We start from the raw sequence: 22693 nt of genomic DNA on the forward strand, positions 1-22693 counted from the left end.
AGGTCTGCAGATGCTGGAGATCAGAAAATGTGTTGCTGGAAAGGCGCAGCAGGTCAGGCAGCATCCAGGGAACAGGAGAATCGACGTTTCGGGCATAAGCCCTTCTTCCACCACCCTCTGTCTTCTTACAACTAGCTAATTTAGATTAGATTACTTACATTAGATTACTTACAGTGTGGAAACAGGCCCTTCGGCCCAACAAGTCCACACCGACCCGCCGAAGCGCAACCCACCCATTCCCCTAATTTACCCCTTTACCTAACACTACGGGCAATTTAGCATGGCCAATTCACCTAACCTGCACATCTTTGGACTGTGGGAGGAAACCGGAGAACCCGGAGGAAACCCACGCAGACACAGGGAGAATGTGCAAACTCCACACAGTCAGTCGCCTGAGTCGGGAATTGAACCCAGGTCTCTGGTACTGTGAAGCAGCAGTGCTAACCACTGTGCCACCGTGCCGCCCTTTTTTTTTAAAAAAATTTTTAATCTTTTCTAAAAAATATCACTGCACCTCAAGATTAGATTTCTGATCCAAACTTCTAAATCACCCTTAATCCCATACCTCTGTATTTTGTGCAATAGCCTACCGTGAGGAACCTTATCAAACGCTTTACTGAAATCCATATTCAAACTTCAGCCGCTTTATCCTCATCCACCTGTTTGGTCACCTTCTCAAAGAACTCAATAAGGTTTGTGAGGCAAGACCTACCCTTCACAAAACCGTGTTGACTATCCCTAATCAACTTATCCCTCTCTAGATGATTATAAATTCTATCTCCTTATAACCTTTTCCAACACTTTATCCACAACCGAAGTAAGGCTCACTGGTCTATAATTACCAGGGGTTGTCTCTACTCCCCTTCTTGAACAAGGAGACAACATTTACTATTCTCCAGTCTTCTGGCACTATTCCTGTAAATAATGACAAAATAAAGATCAAAGCCCAAGGCTCTGCATTCTCCTCCCTAGCTTTCCAGAGAATCCTAGGATAAATCCTATCTGACCCAGGGGACTTATCTATTTTCACACTTTCTAGACTGCTAACAGCTCCTTCTTATGAACCTCAATCCCATCTAGTCTAGTAGCCTGTATCTCAATATTCTCCTCGACAACATTGTCTTTTTCCTGTGTGAATACTGATGAAAATTATTTATTTAGCACCTCTTCTAACTCCTCTGACTCCATGCACAACTTCCCACTAATGTACTTGACTGGCCCTAATCTTAGAAGAAAGTGAGGACCGCAGATGCTGGAGAGTGGGGTACTGGAGAAGCAGGAGAATCAACACCCCGGGCAAGAGCCTGATGAAGGGTCCTTGCCCAAAACATCGACATCCACATGGGCATTCCGCACTCTTACCACTCCGAGTAAAGAACTTGCCTCTGACATCTGTCTTAAATCTATCACCCCTCCATTTATAGTTATCCCCCCTTGTACAGGCTGACATCATCATCCTAGGAAAAAGACTTTCACTGTCTATCCTATCTGATCATCATCTTGTAAAAGCCTATTTGTATAACATGGCTTTGTGCGTGGAAAATCATGTCTCACTAATTTGAGTTTTTTGAGGAAGTAACAAAAAGGATTGATGAGGGTAGAGCAATGAATATGATCTATATGGACTTCAGTAAGGTGATTGGCAAGGTTCCTCGTAGTAGACTGATCAGCAAGGTTAAATCACATGGAAGAGGAGAAAGTGAGGTCTGCAGATGCTGGAGATCAAAGTTGAAACTTTATTGCTGGAACAGCACAGCAGGTCAGGCAGCATCCAGGGAACAGGAGATTCGACGTTTCGGGCACAGGCCCTTCTTCAGGAATGAGCAGAGAGTGTTCAGCAGGAGAAGATAAAAGGTAGGGAGGAGGGACTTGGAGGAGGGGCGTTGGAAATGTGATAGGTGGAAAGAGGTCAAGGTGAGGGTGATAGGTTGGAGTAGGATGGAGGCGGAGAGGTCAAGAAGAAGACTGCAGGTCAGGAAGGCGGTGCCGGGCTGGAGGGATCCGGCTGAGACAAGGTGGGTGGGGGGAGGGGGGATGAAGAAACTGGTGAAGTCCAAGTTCATCCCCTGCGGTTGGAGGGTTCCCAGTCGGAAGATAAGACGCTCCTCCTCCGACCGTCGGGTTGTTGTGGTTTGGCGGTGGATGAGTCCAATGACCTGCATATCCTCGGTGGAGTGGGAGGGGGAGTTGAAATGCTGTGCTACAGGTTGGTTGGGTTGGTTCGTCCGGGTGGCCCAGAGGTGCTCTCTGAATCGCTCCGCAAGTAGGCGGCCTGTCTCCCCAATATAGAGGAGGCCACACCGGCTGCAGCGGATGCAGTAGATGATGTGGGTGGAGGTGCAGGTGAATCTGTGGCGGATATGGAAGTTTCCTTTGGGGCCTTGGAGAGAAGTGAGGGGGGAGGTGTGGGCGCAAGTGTTGCACCTCCTGCAGTTGCAAGGGAAGGTGCCGGGAGTGGAGGTTGGGTCGGTGGGGGGTGTGGATCTGACAAGGGAGTCGCGGAGGGAGTGGTCTCTACGGAAAGCTGATAGGGGAGGGGAGGGAAATATATCCTTGGTGCTGGGGTCTGTTTGGAGGTGGCGGAAGTGACGGCGGATGATGCGCTGTACATGGAGATTGGTGGGGTGGTAGGTGAGGACCAGTGGGGTTCTGTCCTGGTGGCGGTTGGAGGGGCGGGGCTCAAGGGCGGAGGAGCGGGAAGTGGAGGAGATGCGGTGGAGGGCACCGTCGCCTACGTCGGGGGGGGAATTGCGGTCCTTGAAGAAGGAGGCCATCTGTGTTGTACGTATTTTGAACTGGTCCTCCTGGGAGCAGATGCGGCGGAGACGAAGGAATTGGGAGAATGGGATGGCGTTTTTACAGGGGTCAGGATGGGAGGCGGTGTAGTCCAGGTAGCTGTGGGAGTCGGTTGGTTTGTAGTAGAATCACATGGAATACAGGGAGAATCAGCAATTTGGATACAGACTGGCTCGAAGATAGAAGACAGAAGGTGGTGGTGAGGGTTGCTTTTCAGACTGGAGGCCTGTGACCAGTGATGGGCCACAAGGGTCAGTGTGCCAGAAAGATTGGTGCTGGGTCCACTGCTTTGCGTCACTTAGATAAATGATTTGGATGTAAACATAGGTATGGTTAGTAAGTTTGCAGATGATACCAAAATTGGGGTTGTCGTGGAGGCGAAGAAGGTTACCTCATACTACAACAGGATCTTGATCAGATGGGTCAGTGGTCTGAGGGTAGCAGATGGAGTTTAATTTAGATAAATGTGAGGTGTTACGTTTTGGAAAGGCAAATCAGGGCAGAACTTATACACTTAATGGTAAGATCCCGGGGAGTGATGCTGAACAAAGAGACCTTGGAGTGCAAGTTCACAGTTCCTTGAAAGTGGAGTCTCCAGTAGATAGGATAGTGAAGAAAGTGTTTAGTATGTTTTCCTTTATTGGTCAGAGCATTAATGATAGGAATTGGGAGGTCATGTTGTAGCTGTATAGGACATTGGTAAGGCCACTTTTGGAATATTGTGTGCAATTCTGGTCTCCCTCCTATAGGAAGGATGTTATGAAACTTGATAGGGTTTAGAAAAGATTTACAAGGATGTTGCCAGGGTTGGAGAGTTGAGCTATAGGGAGAAGCTGAATAGGCAGGGGCTGTTGTCCCTGGCACATCAGAAGCTGCGGAGTGACCTTATACAGGTTTATAAAATCCTTAAATGCATGGATAGGGTAAATAGGCATGGTCTCTTCCATGGATTGGGAAAGTCCAGAACTAGAGGGCATAGGTTTAGGGTGAGAAGGGAAAGATTTAAAACTGACCTAAGGGACAACCTTTTCACAATGAGGGTGATGCGTGTATGAAGTGGGCTGCCAGAGGAAGTAGTGGTGGCTGGTACAGTTACAACATTTAAAAGGCATCTGATGGGTATATGAGTGCGAAGGGTTTAGAGGGGTATGGGCCAAGTGCTGGCAAATGGGACTAGATTAATTTAGGATACCTGGTCGGCATGGACGAGTTGAACCAAAGAGTCTGTTTTCCATGATGTACATCTCTATGACACACTCTATTTGTCAGATCTTTCGTAAACATTGCTATTGTCAAATGTCCCCTATTAATTCTAACCTTGGGGAAAGACTCCAACTATCCATTCTATCCATGCCACTCATAATTTTATAAACTTTTATTAGGTTGCCCCTTGTCCTTTGTTCATGTGACAACCAAGTTTGTCCAATCTCTCCTTATAGCTAACATCCTCCCAATGAGGTAACTCCTTGGTAAACCTTTTCGATATCCTTTCCAAAGCCTCCACATCCTTCTGGTTGTGTGGTAATCAGAACTGTACAACATATTCCAAATGTGGCCTAACTAAAGTTTTCGATACAGCTGCAACATGACTTCCCCATTTTTATACTCCATGCCTTGACCAATGAAGGTAACATGCATATGCCTTCTTGACTACCTTTTCCTCTTGCGTTATCACTTTCAAGGAACTGTGGACCTGTATGCCCAGATCTCTGTGTATGTTGATACTATTAAGGGTTCTGCCATTTGCTATATATTTCCTTCTTGCATTTGGTCTCTCAAAATACAAACTTATTAAACAGGTCACGCACGCACACACACACACACACAGTCCCAGCACTGATCCCTACAGAACACTGCTGGTCGTCCATCTGCAGACAAAGGGACCCTTCTACTCTCTGTCTTCTATAACTAAGCTAGTTCTGTCTCCATTTCACCAGTTCACTGTGGATCCCATGTGACTTCACCTTTTGTATCAGCCTGCCATGAAGGAACATATCAAAAGCTTTGCTAAAGTCCATATAGTCAATGTTCTAGCAGCCTGTCCTCATCAATCATCTTTGTCACTTCCTCAAAAAACTCAATTAGGTTTAAGAGACTCAACCTTCCCTGCAGAAAGCCATACTGCTGATCGTGAATACGTTCATATTTTTCCAAATGGTGAGTAAATCCTATCCCTAAGGATCTTCTCCAATGATTTCCCTAACACTGATGAAAGGCTCACCAGCATGTAATTTTCTGGATTATTGCCATTGCCCTTCTTAAAGGAACAATGTTAGCTATTCTGCAGTCATGTGGGATCTCTCCTATTACGAAGGAGGATACGAAAATTTTGTACAAGGCTTTGGCAATTTCCTCACCTGCCTCCCTCAGCATTCTGGGATGGATCCCTTCAGGTCCTGGGGACTTACCTACCTTAATATTTTTCAAAACATCCAATACCACTTTTTTGTGTTCACATGCAACATATCAACATCCCCCACCTCCCGAAATTCACATCTGTCATGTTCCTCTCCTTTGTGAATACTGATCCAAAGTATTCAGTAAGAACCTCACTCACTTCATCTGGCTCCATGCATAAATTTCCTCCTTTGTCCTTGAGTGGACCTACTTCATCCTAGGCTTCAATTTATCCTGTTAAAGGCCTTACAAACTATGAGCCAAAAAAAAGCAAAAGGCATCTTGGTAAAGACAGATGCAGTGTTAATTTAACACCTCAGCCATGCCTCTTATCTGTAAGTTGTAAATCCCTTTCTTTAGCCTCTAATCAGCCCTATGCCTACTTTTAACACCCTTTTACTATTTATGCACTTACAGAAAACTTGGGATTTACTTTCATGTTAGCTGTCAGTCTTTTTTTTGTTAATCTTTCTCTGCTTCTCATTTGCTTTGCCACCTCCCTGCTGAATCTTTGGTATTCAGCTTGGCTTGCAACTGTATTTAACACTTGATGCATATCATAAGCATTATTTTTCTTCTGGAACCTAATTTCTGTTCAAGTTGTCATCCAGGAAACTCCTGGATTTTTCTGTCCTATATTTCTCTTTTATGGGAGTATACCTTGACTGTCTCCTTTTTGAAGGTAGCCTAATGTTCATTTACTGTTTTGCCTGCCAACATTTGGTTTTAATCTATCTGGCCATGTTCTGTTCTTGCTCCATTGAAGTCCACTCTCTGTGAGTAGATTATTCTTATTCTGGATTGATCAATGTCATTTTCTACTGTCATCCTAATGATGACAATAAAGATCAAACCTTATGACATAATGATCAGTATCACTGGTGGTGGTTCTGAGTATTGTCTGGAAAGAATGTGGGCAGTGGAAGCATTCCTAGGATGTGGGAACTGAATGTTGTCTGGAAAGGATGCAGCAGATGAGAATCGTCAGGACTGCAGCAGGAAAACCGAGGAAAGCATTCTTGGGAGGAGAGGTGGGATGGTGAGCATTTTTTTGGGGGGAACTAGGGAGTGTCCGCTTAGGGCTTTTGACATACCTACTGCTGATCATTGTCCTATATCTGAGGTTAGCAATAGCAGAAAGCTGGAGTAAATGTATTCATAAGTATAGGGCATCAAGCTCACTGACATGAAGATCATTATTGTCAATGTTCATTGGTTGTCTGGGCATTGTAATTCTATCCATTAGAAGTTTGAACTTTCTAGGTAAATATTATACATGTATGTGAGTAGGAACTTCCTCCGGGTCACAAGTGGCAATGTATCAAAAAGCATTTACTGGTGCTTTATACCTAGAACATAAAGCATTATACATAGGAACAGAAGACTGCCATTCATTGAGATCATAGATACCTTTTGCGATATTATTTCATTTTAACTTTGTCATAGTAACAGAAAAAGATTTACTTCTGACCTCTTTAATTATTATAAGCAATAACCACGCTTGCATAAAAAATTATTTCACCACAGAAGATCAATGCTCCTTTAGAAATTGTCATTGTTAGTCAGCATTCTTAAACGTCATTGCTTGAATATACTTTATTTCCCCACAGTGGACCCTTTGGCAATTTGGCTCATGCAAGGTTGGCTATTTGTGAATGCACAATCATTTTGGCAGCCGACTCAAATCAAAGCTTTCTTACATGGAGTGCCATTGGGAAGGATGATTATTCTTGATTTATTTGCTGACAGTAATCCAGTATATACCTTCACTGAATCTTTCTATGGACAACCTTTTATATGGTGCATGTTGCATAATTTTGGTGGCAACATAGGAATGTATGGAACAATAGACACGATCAATAAAGGTCCTTTTGAAGCTCTGTCTTCTCCAAATTCTACCATGGTGGGCACAGGAATAACACCAGAAGGAATTGAACAGAATGATGTTGTGTATGAGCTAATGAATGAAATTGGCTGGTGCCAAAAACCTTTAAACCTCACAAAATGGGTTATGTCTTACGCACAAAGACGGTATGGAAAGAAAAATGATGATGCTATAGCTGCATGGTTGCTGCTATTTCAAAGTGTCTACAATAATACTTCGTATCGACGAGATCATAACCGAAGTCCGTTGGTTCACAGACCTTCTTTGAAACTGGATACTTCTTTATGGTATAATAAAAGTGATGTCTATGAAGCATGGAGACGAATGCAAGCAGCTGCTTCTGATCTGTTCTTTAGCGAGACTTTCAGATATGACCTTGTTGATGTGACAAGGCAATCTGTTCAGCTCTTAGTATCAGAATTTTATGAAGACCTCAAGAATGCATTCTTAAAACATTCCATTGTAGGGCTGCGTACCTCAGGAAATGTTCTCGTGAATAGTTTACTACCACAACTTGATAGTCTCTTGTCCAGCGACAGACACTTTATAGTCGGCCACTGGTTACAAACAGCTCAGTCCTTGGCAACAAATGAGGAAGAAGCAGAACTATACGAATTCAATGCCCGAAGTCAAATTACTCTTTGGGGACCAGGTGGGAATCTTTTGGACTATGCAAATAAGCAGTGGGGTGGCCTGGTTAATGATTATTATGCACTGCGTTGGGATCTCTTTGTATCAACACTTATTAAATGTCTTGAGAAGGGAATTCCCTTCAATCAAGCTCATTTCAATCAAATTGTCTTTCAAGTGGAGCAAGGATTTATCATCAACAAAGTAAAATATCCAGATAAACCTGTGGGAAATACCTATGAGATTGCAAAAGAATTGTTCCTAATGTATTATCCTCAGGCAATGAAAAGATTGATTAATCACAAATTCAGTCTTGATATGCACTCATTTTAAATTCTTTTAAATGATATATACCAGGTTACATACTGGTTCACTTTATTGAGTATGCACTTGAAAAATTTTTATAAAAATTCAAATTACTTATTTGGGGACTACGTGGGAATCATTTGGACTATGCAAATAAGCAGTGGGGTGATCTGGTTAATGATTATTACACACTGTGTTGCGATCTCTTTATATCAACACTTATTTAATGTCTTCAGAAGAGAAATGTTTATAAAAACTCAATTTGCTTTGTGCTAATATTTTCAACAATAAGAAATAAGATTTTAACCTATTTTTGTTAGTATTATCTGTCCAATGAATTCTGCATGGTTTAGCCTTTTGAAATCTTGAGACTTTTCAGTATTAATCATCTGTTTGTTGAAAATATTTTCAATCAACCAATTTTGTCAGATATATGGCCGAGGGCCCAATTACACTGAACAGCTGGCAATTGAACCCAAATTTTCAAGAACATTTCAGGCATGTTGCCTAAACTAAGATTTTCAAGAGTGCCCCTAAGTAAAAATGATCACAATTTTGATTTCATTTTAAAGGAGAGAAGAGGGAATTGAAGGTGAATATTTTAAACTCTAATAAGGACATTCATGAGGGTATGATGTTGGGAAATTAGGTCAAGGGATAAGTCAGTAGATATGCAGTGCCAACAATAAGGGAGATTTTAGAGCATTCTAAAATGATGCATTGTTGTGGTAAAGCAAAATTCTAAGGGAAGCACATACCATCCACAGCTAACCAAGAAAGTCAAAGATATATCCAGCTGAAAGCATATAATTCTGCAATGCTAAGAGTAAGGTTAGAAAATTGGATGGAATATTAAAAACAGCAAAGAATAACCAACATTAATAAGGAAAGGGAAATTAGAGTATAAAAACTCAAATAAAAAAACAAATAAAAGTTTCAATAGGTATTTAGAAACAAAATGGATAAATAAAGAATATTGGTCCTCTAGAGACTGTGTCTAGGGAATTAATAATATAGGGAAGTTGCAGATGAATTGAACAGATATTTTGCATCTGTCTTCACTGTACAGGATAAAATTAACATCCCAAAAATAATGGTGAAGTCTGAATCATTAAGGGATTTAAGAGAATCCTGTACTAGGATTCCTAAGGTTAACATGTAGGTTCATTTAGCAGTCAGGAAGGCTAATGTAACGTTAGCGTTAATTTCAAGAAGGACAGAATACAAGAGTAGGGATGTACTCCTGAGGCCGAATAAGAATCTGGTCATATTCCAATTGAAGTATTCTGAGTGGTTTTGAGCACCATCTCTAAGGAAGGATCTGCTGATCTTGGAGGGGGTGCAGAGGGGATCCAGAGGAGATTTACAAAAACGATTGCAGAGATAAAGAGCTTGTCGTATGAGTGATTGAGATTCTGGGTTTGTACTTGAAGTTTAGAATGATGAGGGTAGATTTCATTGAAACTTTCAGAATAGAGTGGACATAGAGAAGATGTTCCCACTAGCAAGAGAGACTAGGATCCAAGGATGCAGCCTAGGAGGCACAACCCTTTTGAAATGAGATGAGGAATTTCTTCAGCTAGAGAGTAGTTAATCTGTGTAACTCATTGCCACTCAAGGCTGTGGAGGTCAAGTCATTGAGTGTGATTAAGGCAGAGATAGGTTCTTGATTGGTGAGGGGATCAAAGGTTACAGGGAGAAGGCAAGAGAATGGGGCTGAGAGACATATAAGACCATAAGACATAGGAGTGGAAGTAAGGCCATTCAGCCCATCGAGCCCACTCTGCCATTCAATCATGGGTGATGGGCATTTCAACGCCTCTTACCCACACTGTCCCTGTATCCCTTAATTCCTTGCAAGATTAAGAATTTATCAATCTCTGCCTTGAAGACATTTAACGTCCTGGTCTCCACTGCCCTCCATGGCAATGAATTCCACAGGCCCACCACACTCTGGCTGAAGAAATGCATCCTCATTTCCGTTTTAAATTGACCCCCTCTAATTGTAAGGCTGTGCCCACGGGTCCTAGTATCCCCACCTGACGGAAACAAGTTCCCAACGTCCACCCTTTCTAAGCCATGCATTATTTTGTAAGGATTCTAAATGGGGCCTAACCAGAATTTTATAAAGTCTCAGTAACACATCGCTGCTTTTACATTCTAACCCCCTTGGCAACATTACATTTGCTTTCTTAACCATGGACTCAACCTGCAAGTCAACTTTTAGAGAATCCTGGACTAGCACTCACCGATTCCTTTGTACTTTGGCTTTATGAATTTTCTCACCGTTTAGAAAATAGTCTGTCCCTGTATTCTTTTTTCTAAAGTGCAAGACCTCTCATTTGCCAATTCTTGGACCACTCTCCTAAACTGTCTAAAATCTTTCTGCAGCCTCCCCACCTCCTCAGTACTACCTGCCTGTCCGCCTGACTTCGTATCATCAGTGAACTTCACCAGGATTCCCCCAGTCCCTTCAGCCAGATCATTAATATATAAAATGAACAGCTGCGGCCCCAACACTGAACACTGCGGGACACCACTTATCACTAGCTGCCATTCCGAAAAAGAACCTTTTATCTCAACTCTCTGCCTTCTGTCAGATAGCCAATCCTCAATCCATGCCAGTAGCTCACCTCGAACACTATGGGCCCTCACCTTACTCAGCAGCCTCCCATGAGGCACCTTATCAAAGGCCTTTTGGAAGTCTAGGTAGATAACATCCACTGGGTTTTCCTGGTCTAACCTACTTGTTACCTATTCAAAGAATTCTAATAGGTTTGTCAGGCAGGACTTCCCCTTGCTAAATCCATGCTGACTTGTTCTAATCCGACCCTGCACCTCCAAGAATTTAGAAATCTCATCCTTAACGATGGATTCTAGAATTTTACCTACAACCGAGGTTAGGCTAATCAACCTATAATTTTCCATCTTTTGTCTTGATTCTTCCTTGAACAAGGGGGTTACAACAGCGATTTTCCAATCATCTGGGACTTTCCCTGACTCCAGTAATTTTTGAAAGATTACAACCAACACCTCCATTATTTCTTCAGCCACCTCCCTCCGAAGTCTAGGATGTAGCCAATCGGGGCCAGGAAATTTATCAAGTATTAGACCTTTTAGCCTTTCTAGCACTTTCTCTTTTGTAATGGCTACCATACTCAACTCTGCTCCTTGACTCCCCTTAATTGTTGGAATATTACTCATGTCTTCCACTGTGAAGACTGACACAAAGTATTTATTAAGTTCTTCAGCTATTTCCTTATCTCCCATTACTAGCCTTCCTGCATGAATTTGGAGCTGCCCAGTTTCTACTTTTCCGTCTCGTTTGTTTCTTATTTATTGAAAGAAACTTTTACTGTCATTTTTAATATTACTGGCTAGGTTACCTTCATATTTGATCCTCTCCTTCCTTATTTCTCTTTCTTTTCCTCTGTTTGGTTTTGTAATCTTCCCAACCTTCTGATTTCCCAGTGCTCTTGGCCACTTTATAGGCTCTCTTTTTGTATGATACATTTTCTGACTTCCTTTGTCAGCCATGGCTGTCTAATTTCCGCCCCCCAGATAATCTATCTTCTTTTTGGGATGAACCTCTGTACTGTGTCCTCAATTACACCCAGAAACTCCTGCCATTGTTGCTCTACTTTCTTCCCCACTAGGCTCTGCTTCCAGTCAGTTTTCGTCAGTTCCTCTCTCATGCCCCTGTAATTACCTTTATTTAACTGTAATGCCATTATATCCGATTTTGCCTTGTCTCTCTTTCAAACTGCAGACTAAACTCTACCATATTATGATCACTGCCTCCTAAGTGTTTCCTTACTTTAAGATCCACCAGCAACATTATTCACCCAGACCATTTGCATATTGAAGTCTCCATGATCACCGTGACCTTGCCTTTCTGACATGGCCTATCTATTTCCTGGTACATCTTGCACCCCTAGTCCTGGCCACTGCCGGGAGGTCTGTTTTGCCTTTGTGGTTTCTCAACTCCACCCCCACACCCATATCATCTGACCTTACGTCAATCAGTGCTATAGATTTAATTTTATTCTAAACTAACAAGGCAACCCTGCCCCCTCTGCCCATCTCTCTGTCTTTTCAATGAGACGAATGACCTAATTCTGCTCCAATATTTGATGATGTTATGGAATCAAGATGAAAGGCAGAGAGGAACTTGAAACAATTTCCATGCTATGAAAACACTATCATTGAGGACTTTGTTTTAAAGAATTATGGAGAAATGAATCTACTTCAGGATTAGTTTTAAAATCACTGTAAGGCCCTTGGGTGATGATTTTTCTTTTTTAACAAGGCATGTTGAAAATTGTGACTTCAAATAATTACATGTCCTTCTTAGAACATCACTTACCTGAGTATTGTAGCTATCTTGTTTGAACATTGTGGCTTAGAATTGATTTTGTTCGGATTTTAACTGGGGCCAGCATGCTAACAAATTACTTGCTCAGCTGGTGTTCCCTATTGCTGAATGATCTTCGTGGTGATTTCAGTATAAAATGTGATTGTTCTTCTGGAGGACTGACCTGAAGAACTACTTATATTATTTCCTAAGCAAGCTATGTCTGCAAAACCCCAGAGTAATAATGCATGATTAGTAACTTGCCAATCGGTGCAAAATTGAAAGACTTTGAAATATTGTGTGCCTTGTCCTTTTTTGCCTTCAATTATAATCACCATTGGCCATGATGTTTTTCTCTTTAAAGTGAATCTCTGCAGAGAGATTATTTCTCTCCTTTTACCTGATGTGTTTGTGTACTTTGGGTTATTAAGAAGGGTAAACAATTGTGTTTTAATTTTTCATATTGTGTCAACCAACTCTGCATCTTCATTGAGTATTGTTTTATAATAAATTGATAATTTTGTGTATATTGAAGAAACCTGGTTGATCTTTTCATTATAAGTCTAATATGGATACAGCATACAATTGGCTATGTCAGGCCTTGGGTAATTGTTTTGTTTTGCGCTTAATCCATAGAGTAATGGAATTACAGGTATAGAGTCACAGAGATGTACAGCATGGAAACAGACCCTTCGGTCCAACCGGTCCATGCCAACCAGATACCCCAACCCAATCTAGTCCGACCTGCCAGCACCCGGCCCATATCCCTCCAAACCCTTACTATTCATATACCCATCCAAATGCCTCTTAAATGTTGCAATTGAAGTAAAGGCAACAGGTCCTAACAAAATTATTAGAACTAAAATCCCAGTGGACTTTGTCCTGTGGTGTTTCAAAATTAGTGGCAGTTGAACTAATAGGTACATGACTTTCTCAAATTGTTGCAGTACTTGGGGATTAAGTACACCCACAATGCTGTTAAGGAAGGGAATTCCAGTATTCTGACCCAGCAAGATGGAGGAGGTCCTATATAGCTCCAAGTCAAAAGGGTCAGGGAATTTGTCAGTGGTGGTGTTCCCATGCATCTGCTGCCCTTCGACTTCTAAGTGGTAGAGGACAGGAGTGTTGTAGGTGCTGTCAGAGGGAATTTGGCAGGTTGCTACATTATGTTCTATAGATAATACACACTGGTGTCAGTGTTTGGTAGTTGAGGGAGTGAATCTTGAAGGTGATAGATGGGATGCCAATCAAAAGTACCACTTCATCTTGAATAGTGTCACCACCTTGAGTACTGTAGGAGCTGCACTTAAGCAATTGGGTAGCACTTCATACTCAGCTTTGATCACATTACAGCCTTGGTTCAAATAGGGTCAAAAGAGCGAAATGCAAGAGGTGCGTGAGAGTGAATGCCCTCAACATCAAGGCTGCATTTTATCATATGTGGCATCAAGGAGCCTAAGCAAAACTGCAGTCAATAGGAATCTGAAGAAAACCCTCTGCTATTTGGAGTTATATCTGGCACAAAGGAAGAGGTTTGTGGTTGTGGTTATCGAGATCAATCATCTTAGATGATCTGGAACTATGCAGGAGGTCGTCTGGTGAAAATTTTCTAATCAATCTGTTCAAAGATGTCATTGCACACCTCTAGAGCAGATGGGACTTGAACCCAGGTCTCCTCATTTAGAGATAGGGACACTGCCATTGTATCACACGAGCCCCTTGCACTTTCTCAGAGTAATTTTAGTGACTTGAAGATGATCACAATCTTTAATAGGTGGTAAATTGAACTGTAACACTCAATTTCTTTGAGTTGACATTAACTGGGAACTTATCTGGACTAGGTATAGATATTTTTTGGTCAATATGTTCAGCAAAGTTATTACACACCTTTTGGAGATGATGGGACTTGAAACTCAGCTTTCTGGTTTAGAGATAGGGACAGAGTTGAGAATTTGATGCTGGAAAAGCAGCACAGAGCACAGCAGGTCAGGCAGCATCTGAAGAGCAGGAGAATCGATGTTTCGGGCATAAGCCCTTCATCAGGAATGAGGCTTATGGGCCGACAGGTTGAGAGATAAATGGAATAGGGATGGGAGTGGGGTTGGGGGGGGGGGGGGGGAAGGTAGCTGAGATTGTAATAGGTAGGAGAAGGTGATAGGGAGGGTTGAGCGGATAGATAGGAAAGGTGATGGACAGGGCGGGGGGGGTGGTGCCAAGTTGGAAGTTTGGGACTGGGATAATGTAGGGGGAGGGGAAATGAGGAAACTGTTGAAATCCACATTTATCCTGTGTGGTTGTAGGGTCCCAAGGAGGAATATGAGGTGTTCTTCCTTCAGGCATTGGGTGGTAACGGTTTGGCGGTAGAGGAGGCCCAGAACCTGCATGTCCTTAATGGAGTGGGAGGAGGAATTGAAGTTTTCAGCCACGGGGGGTGGGGTTGGTTGGTGCGGGTGTCCCAGAGATGTTCTCTGAAACGATTCGCAAGTAGGCATCCTGTCTCCCCGATATAAAGGAGACCACATCGGGTGCAACGGATATAGTAGATGACATTGGTAGTGGTACAGGTAAATTTCTGTCAGAAGTGGAAAGTTCCTTGGGGCCTTGGACGGGGATGAGGGGTGAAGATTTTGCACTTCCTGTGGTGGCAGGGAAAGGTGCCAGGGTTGGTCACTTTTTCCTAGAGATAAGGACAGTACCACTGTACCAGAAGAGCCCTTTGCAATTCCCTTGTGTAATGTCCTAGGCCCAACCATTTTCAGCTGCTTCATCTATGACTGTCCTTCCTATTCATTAGGTCAGAAATGGAGATGTTCAGCACCCATTTGTGATTCCTCTAATACTGAATCACACCATTCCAAATTTTGCAAGACCTCGACAACATCCAGGCTGGTGTTGAAAAGTGGCGAGTACAGATGAACATGGAACAACAGATAGACCATTTTGCCCTTACTCTAGATTAGAGTGGTGCTGGAAAAGCACAGCAGTTCAGGCAGCATCCGAGGAGCAGGGAAATCGACGTTTTGGGCAAAAGCCCTTCATCAGGAATAGAGGCAGAGTGCCTGCAGGGTGGAGAGATAAATGAGAGGAGGGTGGGGCTGGGGAGAAAGGAGCATAGAGTACAATAGGTGAATGGGGGTGGGGATGGAGGTGATAGGTGAGAGAGCAGGGTGGAGTGGATAGGTGGAAAGGAAGATAGGTACGTAGGGGACAGTGCTGAGCTGGAAGTTTGGAACTGGGCTGAGGTGGGGGAAGGGGAAGTGAGGAAACTGGTGAAGTCCACATTGATGCCCTGGGGTTTAGATTAGATTAGATTGCTTACAGTGTGGAAACCGGCTCTTCGGCCCAACAAGTCCACACCGACCCTCTGAAGAGCAACCCACCCTGATACATTCCCCTACATTTTCACTTTCACCTAACACTACGGGCAATTAAGCATGGCCACTTCACCTAACCTGCACATCTTTAGACTGTGGGAGGAAACCCATGCAGACACGGGGAGAACGTGCAAACTCCACACAGACAGTTGCCCGAGGCAGGAATTGAATCCGGGTCTCTGGCGCTGTGAGGCAGCAGTGCTAACCATTCCTGTGCTGTACAGTTCTAAGTTCTATTCATAACATAGTTGCTTTATTAGAGCAAAGTTAAACTACAAGGTAATCTAATTAACAACCATAATTTAATCTGCTTTGAACCCTGTCCACACCACTCCTCTCATATAAAGACCAACAAACAGACACCAGTGAAATAAAGTGAAATGTAACTGGCCAGACTGAGCCAGACTTCATGATCCATGACATCACAGCAACACGGGATAGAATCTTGCTCAGTTTCTGAACATACCAATGCTTACAGCTACCTTCCAAGGACTATTCACTTAATACTTATAAATCAGATTCAATTCTCTGAACTTTCAATAAGTTGGTAATGAGTGGATAAGCAGGGAGCAATCAAATCTCCTCCTTATAGCTTTCACCGGCTCACTCCTTCTGACTTAAATGCAGTTCAAAAACCAATTTAAACATTAGGTTTTTTTTTCATTCTTTGTTAGACTGATTGACACCAATTAATATCCAAACATCTGCCATCTGTTTGAGCGCAATGTATTTCCACAACTGAAATGTCTTTCGAGTAATTTGAACAAGAGTCAATGTGGTTGCTGGCCTCATAAACTAAATAAAAAATAAACTACTGTTCACAGTCCAAAGATTACCTCCAGCTCTCAGCACACAGTTTACAGCTCCCAACCGAAAATGATAAAAAATAAAATAATGAAAGTGCGAAAATATGTAAATATAGTGGTACAAGAGGAGGTAAGAGGCTAGGCATTCTGCAGCAAATAATTTACCTCCTGACGTCCCAGAGCTTTGATTAGATTACTTAGTGTGGAAACAGGCCCTTCGGCCCAACAAGCCCACACCAACCCTCCGAAGAGCAACCCACCCAGACCCATTCCCCTACATTTACCCCGTCACCTAACACTACGGGCAATTTTAGCATAGCCAGTTCACCTAACCTGCACATTTTTGGACTGTGGGAGGAAACCGGAGCATCTGGAGGAAACCCATACAGACACAGGGAGAATGTGCAAACTCCACACAGACAGTTGCCTGAGGCAGGAATTGAACTCGGGTCTCAGGTGCTGTGAGGCAGCATGCTAACCACTGTGCTGCCCACGCTTGGCCACCATCTGAAAGGTACAACTCAGGAATGTGATAGAATACTTTCACACTTGCGTGGATCAGTGCAGTTTCAACAACACTCAAGGTTGACACCATTGCGGACAAAGCAGCCCATTGATTGGCACCATATCTACAAACATCTATTCCTTCACTACCAATGCTCAGGAGCAGCAGTGTGTACTACCTACAAGATGCATAGGTGAAGTTCACCAAGGTTCTTTGGACAGTACCTTCCAAATCCACAACCATCACCATCTCAAAGGACAAGGGCAGCTGATATATTGGAACACCACGACCTAAACGTTCCCCTGCAAGTCACCATCCTGACTTGGAAATACATTACTGTTCCTCCAGTGTCATTGGGCCAAAATGTGGATTTCCCTCCAGCATTATAGGTCTACTTACTGCATGTGGCCTGCAGTGATTCAAGAAGGCAGTTCACTACTACCATCTCAAGATCAACGAGAGGTCAGCTTTGAACAAAACACAATCATGACTTGTGCCTTGTAGATGGTATTGAGGACAGAGTGGGTGAGGTACTTGCCACAGAATTCATAGCATCTGACCTGCTCATGTAGCCACAATATTTATTTGACGGGTCAACATAGAGCTTTATTTTATTTTGAAGTTTATTTTAGTTGTTATCAATTTTCTTTTTATCAAAAATGAAAAAGTTTACTTTTCTCTGAACTGAACTCGATCTGCCACCTGTACATTCATTCTTCAAATTAATCTGCATTATCAAAGACACATTGTTAATCTTTACACAAGTGCCAACAACATCCATCTCTACCTCATCTTCTCTTTGCAGCTGAGAGGCAAATTATTACATGTAAAATATTTTTTTTAAATCAATCATTACATTACTCTTTTTACAAAATCCTGAAACTAAGTTTCAGCAAAGAAATAAAGGCAGTTTTTCCAAGGAAGTATGCAACTTAAGTTATAAGACTCAATCAGGTACATGGGAAGTTAATTGCTGCATGTTTATAAACTTTACTTTTTACAGGAGCTACTTGTTGGTTGTGTTCTGAAGAATTTAAAGTTAACCCAGCATCAGTGTAATAGTTTGTGAAAGTTTCCAGACTGTGAAAACCAGTTGAAATCTCCAAAATGTCCAATTGGAAAGAGGTATCCAGGCTGAACGAAGTCTTAAGCTGCCTTGGCAATTCAGGGTGAAAGGCTAGAAACAATCATTTTGTGTAAGAAATTAAAAAGTTAAACAAACATTGTTAGGAAAAGGGTTGGCTCTTTTTGCTGTTTAAATTAAGTTCTTCCAAAATTTCACATATCCCTGTTCCTTTTCTTTTGTGTAATAAACTTGTGTTTTTTGTGAAAATAAACATTGACAGCCTTGTGTTAATATGTTGAATGACTGAGCACAACAGTAATCATAGATTCATACAGGCAGAAAAGGTTCTTTGGCCTGTCTGTACCGACAGAACTACCACTAAAAGTCCTCTAATGCCAATTTCCTGCACTTGACCCATATCCTTGAATGTTATAATATTTGAAATACTCATCCAAATATCTTCTGAAGGTTGTAAGGTTACTAGCCTCCACTACCTTCCCAAGCAGTGCATTCCAGATTCCTGCCACCTGCTGAGTAAAAATGTTTTTTTTTCCCAAATCCCCTCTGAATCCCTTGCCTCTTATCCTAAAACTATGCTCCCTCATGACCGACCCCTCAACCAAGGGGAACAGCTGCTCTTTATTCACCTTGTCCATACCCCTCAAAATCTTATCCAATTCAATTATGTCTTCCCTTGTCTTCTCTGCTCTGAAGAAATCCTATCTAGTCTCTCCTTATAGCTCAATTTCTCTATCCCACATTGTTCTGGTGAACCTCCTCTGTACCATGTCTAGTCCTATCACATTCTTCCTGTAATGAAGTGACCAGAACTGTGACAGTACTCCAGTTTTAGCCTGACCAACACTTTGTACAACTCCCAACATTACCTCCTTGCTCTTTTATTTTATGCCATGACTTATTAAAGCAGGTGTCCCATGTGCTTTCTTAACTATCCTATTCATGTGCTCTGCTAATAATAATTCCAAGATCCTTCTGTTTCTCTAAGCCACCTAGTGCCCTACCAATCACTAAATACTCCCTCATCTTGTTTCTTCTTCCAAAATGCATCACCTCACACTTATCAGTGTTAAATACCATCTTCCACCGATCTGTCCATCTGACTAACACACTTCTTATAACCTACAACCATCTTCTTCACTATTAACCACTCTGCCAATCTTGGTATTATTTACAAATTTGCTTAACATTTCCCCCACATTTTCATCTACAGTATCTCATTTATGTATATCCAAACAATAAGGGTCTCACTACTGATTGTTGTGGTACCAAATAACTGGCCTCCAGTCTCTCAAACGATCTTCTACTACTACTTTTTGTGTCCTTTCCATATGTCACCTTAATTACCGTATTCACCTGCACTGTCAACTTCAGGGATTTGTGAATAATTACCCCAAAATCCCTCTGAGCTACACAATGTCCTGCCATTCATTAAATACTCTCATCTTGTTTCTTCTTCCAAAATGCATCATCTCACACTTGTTAGGATTAAATGTCACCTGAATAAGCCTTCCATATCTTCCTGTAGCCTACAAATATCTTCGCTATTAACCACACTACCAACCTTGATGTTATTTATAAACTTGGTTAACAGCTCTCCCCATCCCTCCCATATTTTCCTCCATATCATTTCTAGTTAATAAAATAACAGAGTAACAAACAATAAGGTTCCTAATACTGATCCTTGTGCTGAACGCTGGCCTCCAGTCACTTGGACAGCCTCTATCCCTACCTTTTGTGTCCTATTACGAAGCCAGTTTCTGATCCATCTCGCCAGATTTCCCTCAATTCATGTGCTTTAATCTTCTCAATCTGTCTCCGATGTGATACCCTGTCAAAAGCTTTGCTAAAATCCATATAAACTACATCAACTGAACTTTACTTAATCACGCATTTGATCACATGTTTGTAAAGTTTTACCAAATTTGTTAGGCGTGACCTCCCTCTAACAAATCCAGGCTGACTATCCCTAATTAATCCATGTTTTTCCAAATGGATATTAATTCTCTCCTTCAGAATTTTTTCTAATAGTTTCCCTACCACTGATATGAGATTCACCAGTCTGTATTTTCTTGTTCCATCTCTACTACCTTGCATGAAAAGTGAAACCATATTAGCTGCCCTCCAGTCCTCTGGTACTACCCCCGTGGCCAAAAGGGATTAAATATTCATGTCATAACCCCTGCAATTTCCTGCCTCGCCTCCCATAGCAGCAATTCATCTGGGCTAAGAATTTGTCTGTTTTAAGCCAGGCAGATCTACCAATACATCCCAATTTCTTACGTCAAATTTTGCAAGCTCCTCACACTCCCTTTTCTTGAATTTCATACCAACACTCTCCTTTTCCAGACTGAAGTTCAAAAAGAAGTCTTCATTCAACCCCCTTCCAATATCCTGCAACTTCACATACAGGTTGCCCCTTGGTCCCTCATAGGCCCTACTCTTTTGTGAGATAACCTCTTCCCTTTAATGTATTTATCAAATATTTTAGGATTGCCTCTAACACTGTTCACAAGTCCTTTGTCATGCCATCTTTTTGCTCTTCTAAATGGTTTCTGAAGTTCCCTCCTGCACTTCCTGTATTCCTTTAGGGCAGGAGCTGAATTGCTTCCTTTGGACTTGTTAAGAAACCGTCTCTTCTTTTTTATCCAGTCCTAAATTGTCCCTGATTTCTAGGGCTCTGTGAACTTATTGTTCCTACATTTCCCCCTAAAGGGTACATGTTGGACCTAAACTCTCCCCACTCATTTTTGAATGCCCCCCCACTCCCCATTTCTCTTCTTATCCACAAGGAACTGTTCCCAGTCTGCTGCTGCCAAATGCTGCTTTATTCTAATAAAATCTGCCATCACCCACTCCAAAGCCATCTTTTGCAGGCCATCTTTTTCCTTGTCCAGAACAAATTTGAACTGTACTGTGTTGTGGTCACTATCACCTAAATGTTCCCCCACTGTCACATCGAACACTTGTCCGTCTTCTTTCCCCAGAACCAGATCCAGCACTGCGCCATCCCTAGTTTGGCCTTCACATTGCTAGTAAAGCATCGATAGCCATAGGTGAGGTGCCGGAATACTGGAGGTTGGCTAACGTGGTGCCAATATTTAAGAAATGTGGTAAGGAAAAGCCAGAGAACTATAGACCAGTGAGCTTAATATCGGTAGTAGGTAAGTTGATGGAGGGAATCCTGAGGGACAGGATTTACATATATTTTGAAAGTCAAGGAGTCATTAGGGATAGTCAACATGGCTTTGTGCACAGGAAACCATGTCTCACTAACTTGGTCGAGTGTTTTGAAGAAGTAGCGAAAAGGATTGATGAGGGCAGAGTGGTGGACATGATCTATATCGAGAAAGTGAGGACTGCAGATGCTGGAGATCAGAGTCAAAAAGTGTGGCGCTGGAAAAGCACAGCCGGTCAGACAGCATCGGAGGAGCAGGAGAGTCAACGTTTCAAGCATAAGATCTTCATCAGCTCTTCATCTATATGGACGTCAGTTAGGTTTTCGACAAGGTTTCTCACGGTAGACTGGTTAGGAAGGTTAGATTACATGGAATGCATGGAAAACTAGCCATTTGGATACAGAACTGGCTTGAAGATAGAAGACAGAGCGTGGTGATGGAGGCCTGTGCCACAAGGATTGGTGCTGGGTCCACTGCTTCTAGACATTTATCTAAATGATTTGGATGTGAAAGTAGGGATATGGTTAGTAAGTTTGCAGATGACACCAAAATTGGAGGTGTAGTGAACAGCAAAGAAGGTTACCTCAGAGTAAGACCATAAGATATAGGGGTGGAATTAAGCCCATTCGGCCCATCTAGTCCACTCTGCCATTCAATCATGGCTGATGGGCTATTCATCTCCACTTACCCGCACTCTCCCCGTAACCCTTAATTCCTTGCCAGATTAAGAATTTATTGATCTCTGCCTTGAAAACATTTAACGTCACGGCCTTCACTGCGCTCTGTGGAAATGAATTCCACAGGCCTACCACTCTCTGGCTGAAGAAATGTCTCCTCATTTTCGTACAAAATTGACTCCCTCTAATTCTAAGGCTGTGCCCACAGTTCCTAGTCTTCCCATCTAATTGAAATAAATTCCCAGCGTTCACCCTTTCTAAGCCATGCATTATCTTGTAAGTTTCTATTAGATCTCCCCATAACCTTCTAAACTCTAATGAATACAATCCCAGGATCTGCAGCTGTTCATTGTATGTTAGGGATCATCCGTGTGAATCTCCACTGGACACGCTCCAGTGCCAGTATGTCCTTACTGAGTTGTGGAGCCCAAAATTGGACACTGTATTCTAAATGGGGTCTAACTAGAGCTTTATAAAGTCTCGTAAAGAGTACAACGGGACCTTGATCAGATGGCCAATGAGCTGAAGAGTGGCAGATAGAGTTTAATTTAGATAAATGCGAGGTGTTGCTTTTTGGGAAAGCAAATCTTAGCAGGACTTATACACTTAATGGTAAGGTCATAGGGAGTGTTGCTTGGAGACCTTTGAGTGCAGGTTCATACCTCCTTGAAAGTGGAGTTACAGGTAGATAGGAGTCTCA

At 42.3% G+C, this 22693-nt stretch overlaps 1 protein-coding gene across 2 annotated transcripts in view; it reads left to right on the forward strand.

Moving 5' to 3' along the window:
* The window catches only part of naglu (N-acetylglucosaminidase, alpha), a 58528-nt gene extending 40123 nt beyond the window's left edge, over positions 1-18405 (forward strand). The window contains exon 6 of one of the 2 annotated variants that reach the window (XM_043721568.2): positions 6804-12335. In XM_043721568.2, the coding sequence (XP_043577503.2) occupies positions 6804-8041 (1238 nt within the window). In that variant the 3' untranslated portion in view covers positions 8042-12335. Of the gene's footprint in view, positions 1-6803; positions 12336-18056 lie in introns of those variants that run through there. The other variant, XM_087977671.1, reaches the window with a different exon arrangement.
* Positions 18406-22693: the final 4288 nt, after the last annotated feature.

Source organism: Chiloscyllium plagiosum, unplaced genomic scaffold, assembly GCF_037043375.1.
Source record: "Chiloscyllium plagiosum isolate Xiang-an unplaced genomic scaffold, Cpla_swu_hap1 HiC_scaffold_32, whole genome shotgun sequence".
Classification (NCBI taxonomy): domain Eukaryota; kingdom Metazoa; phylum Chordata; class Chondrichthyes; order Orectolobiformes; family Hemiscylliidae; genus Chiloscyllium; species Chiloscyllium plagiosum.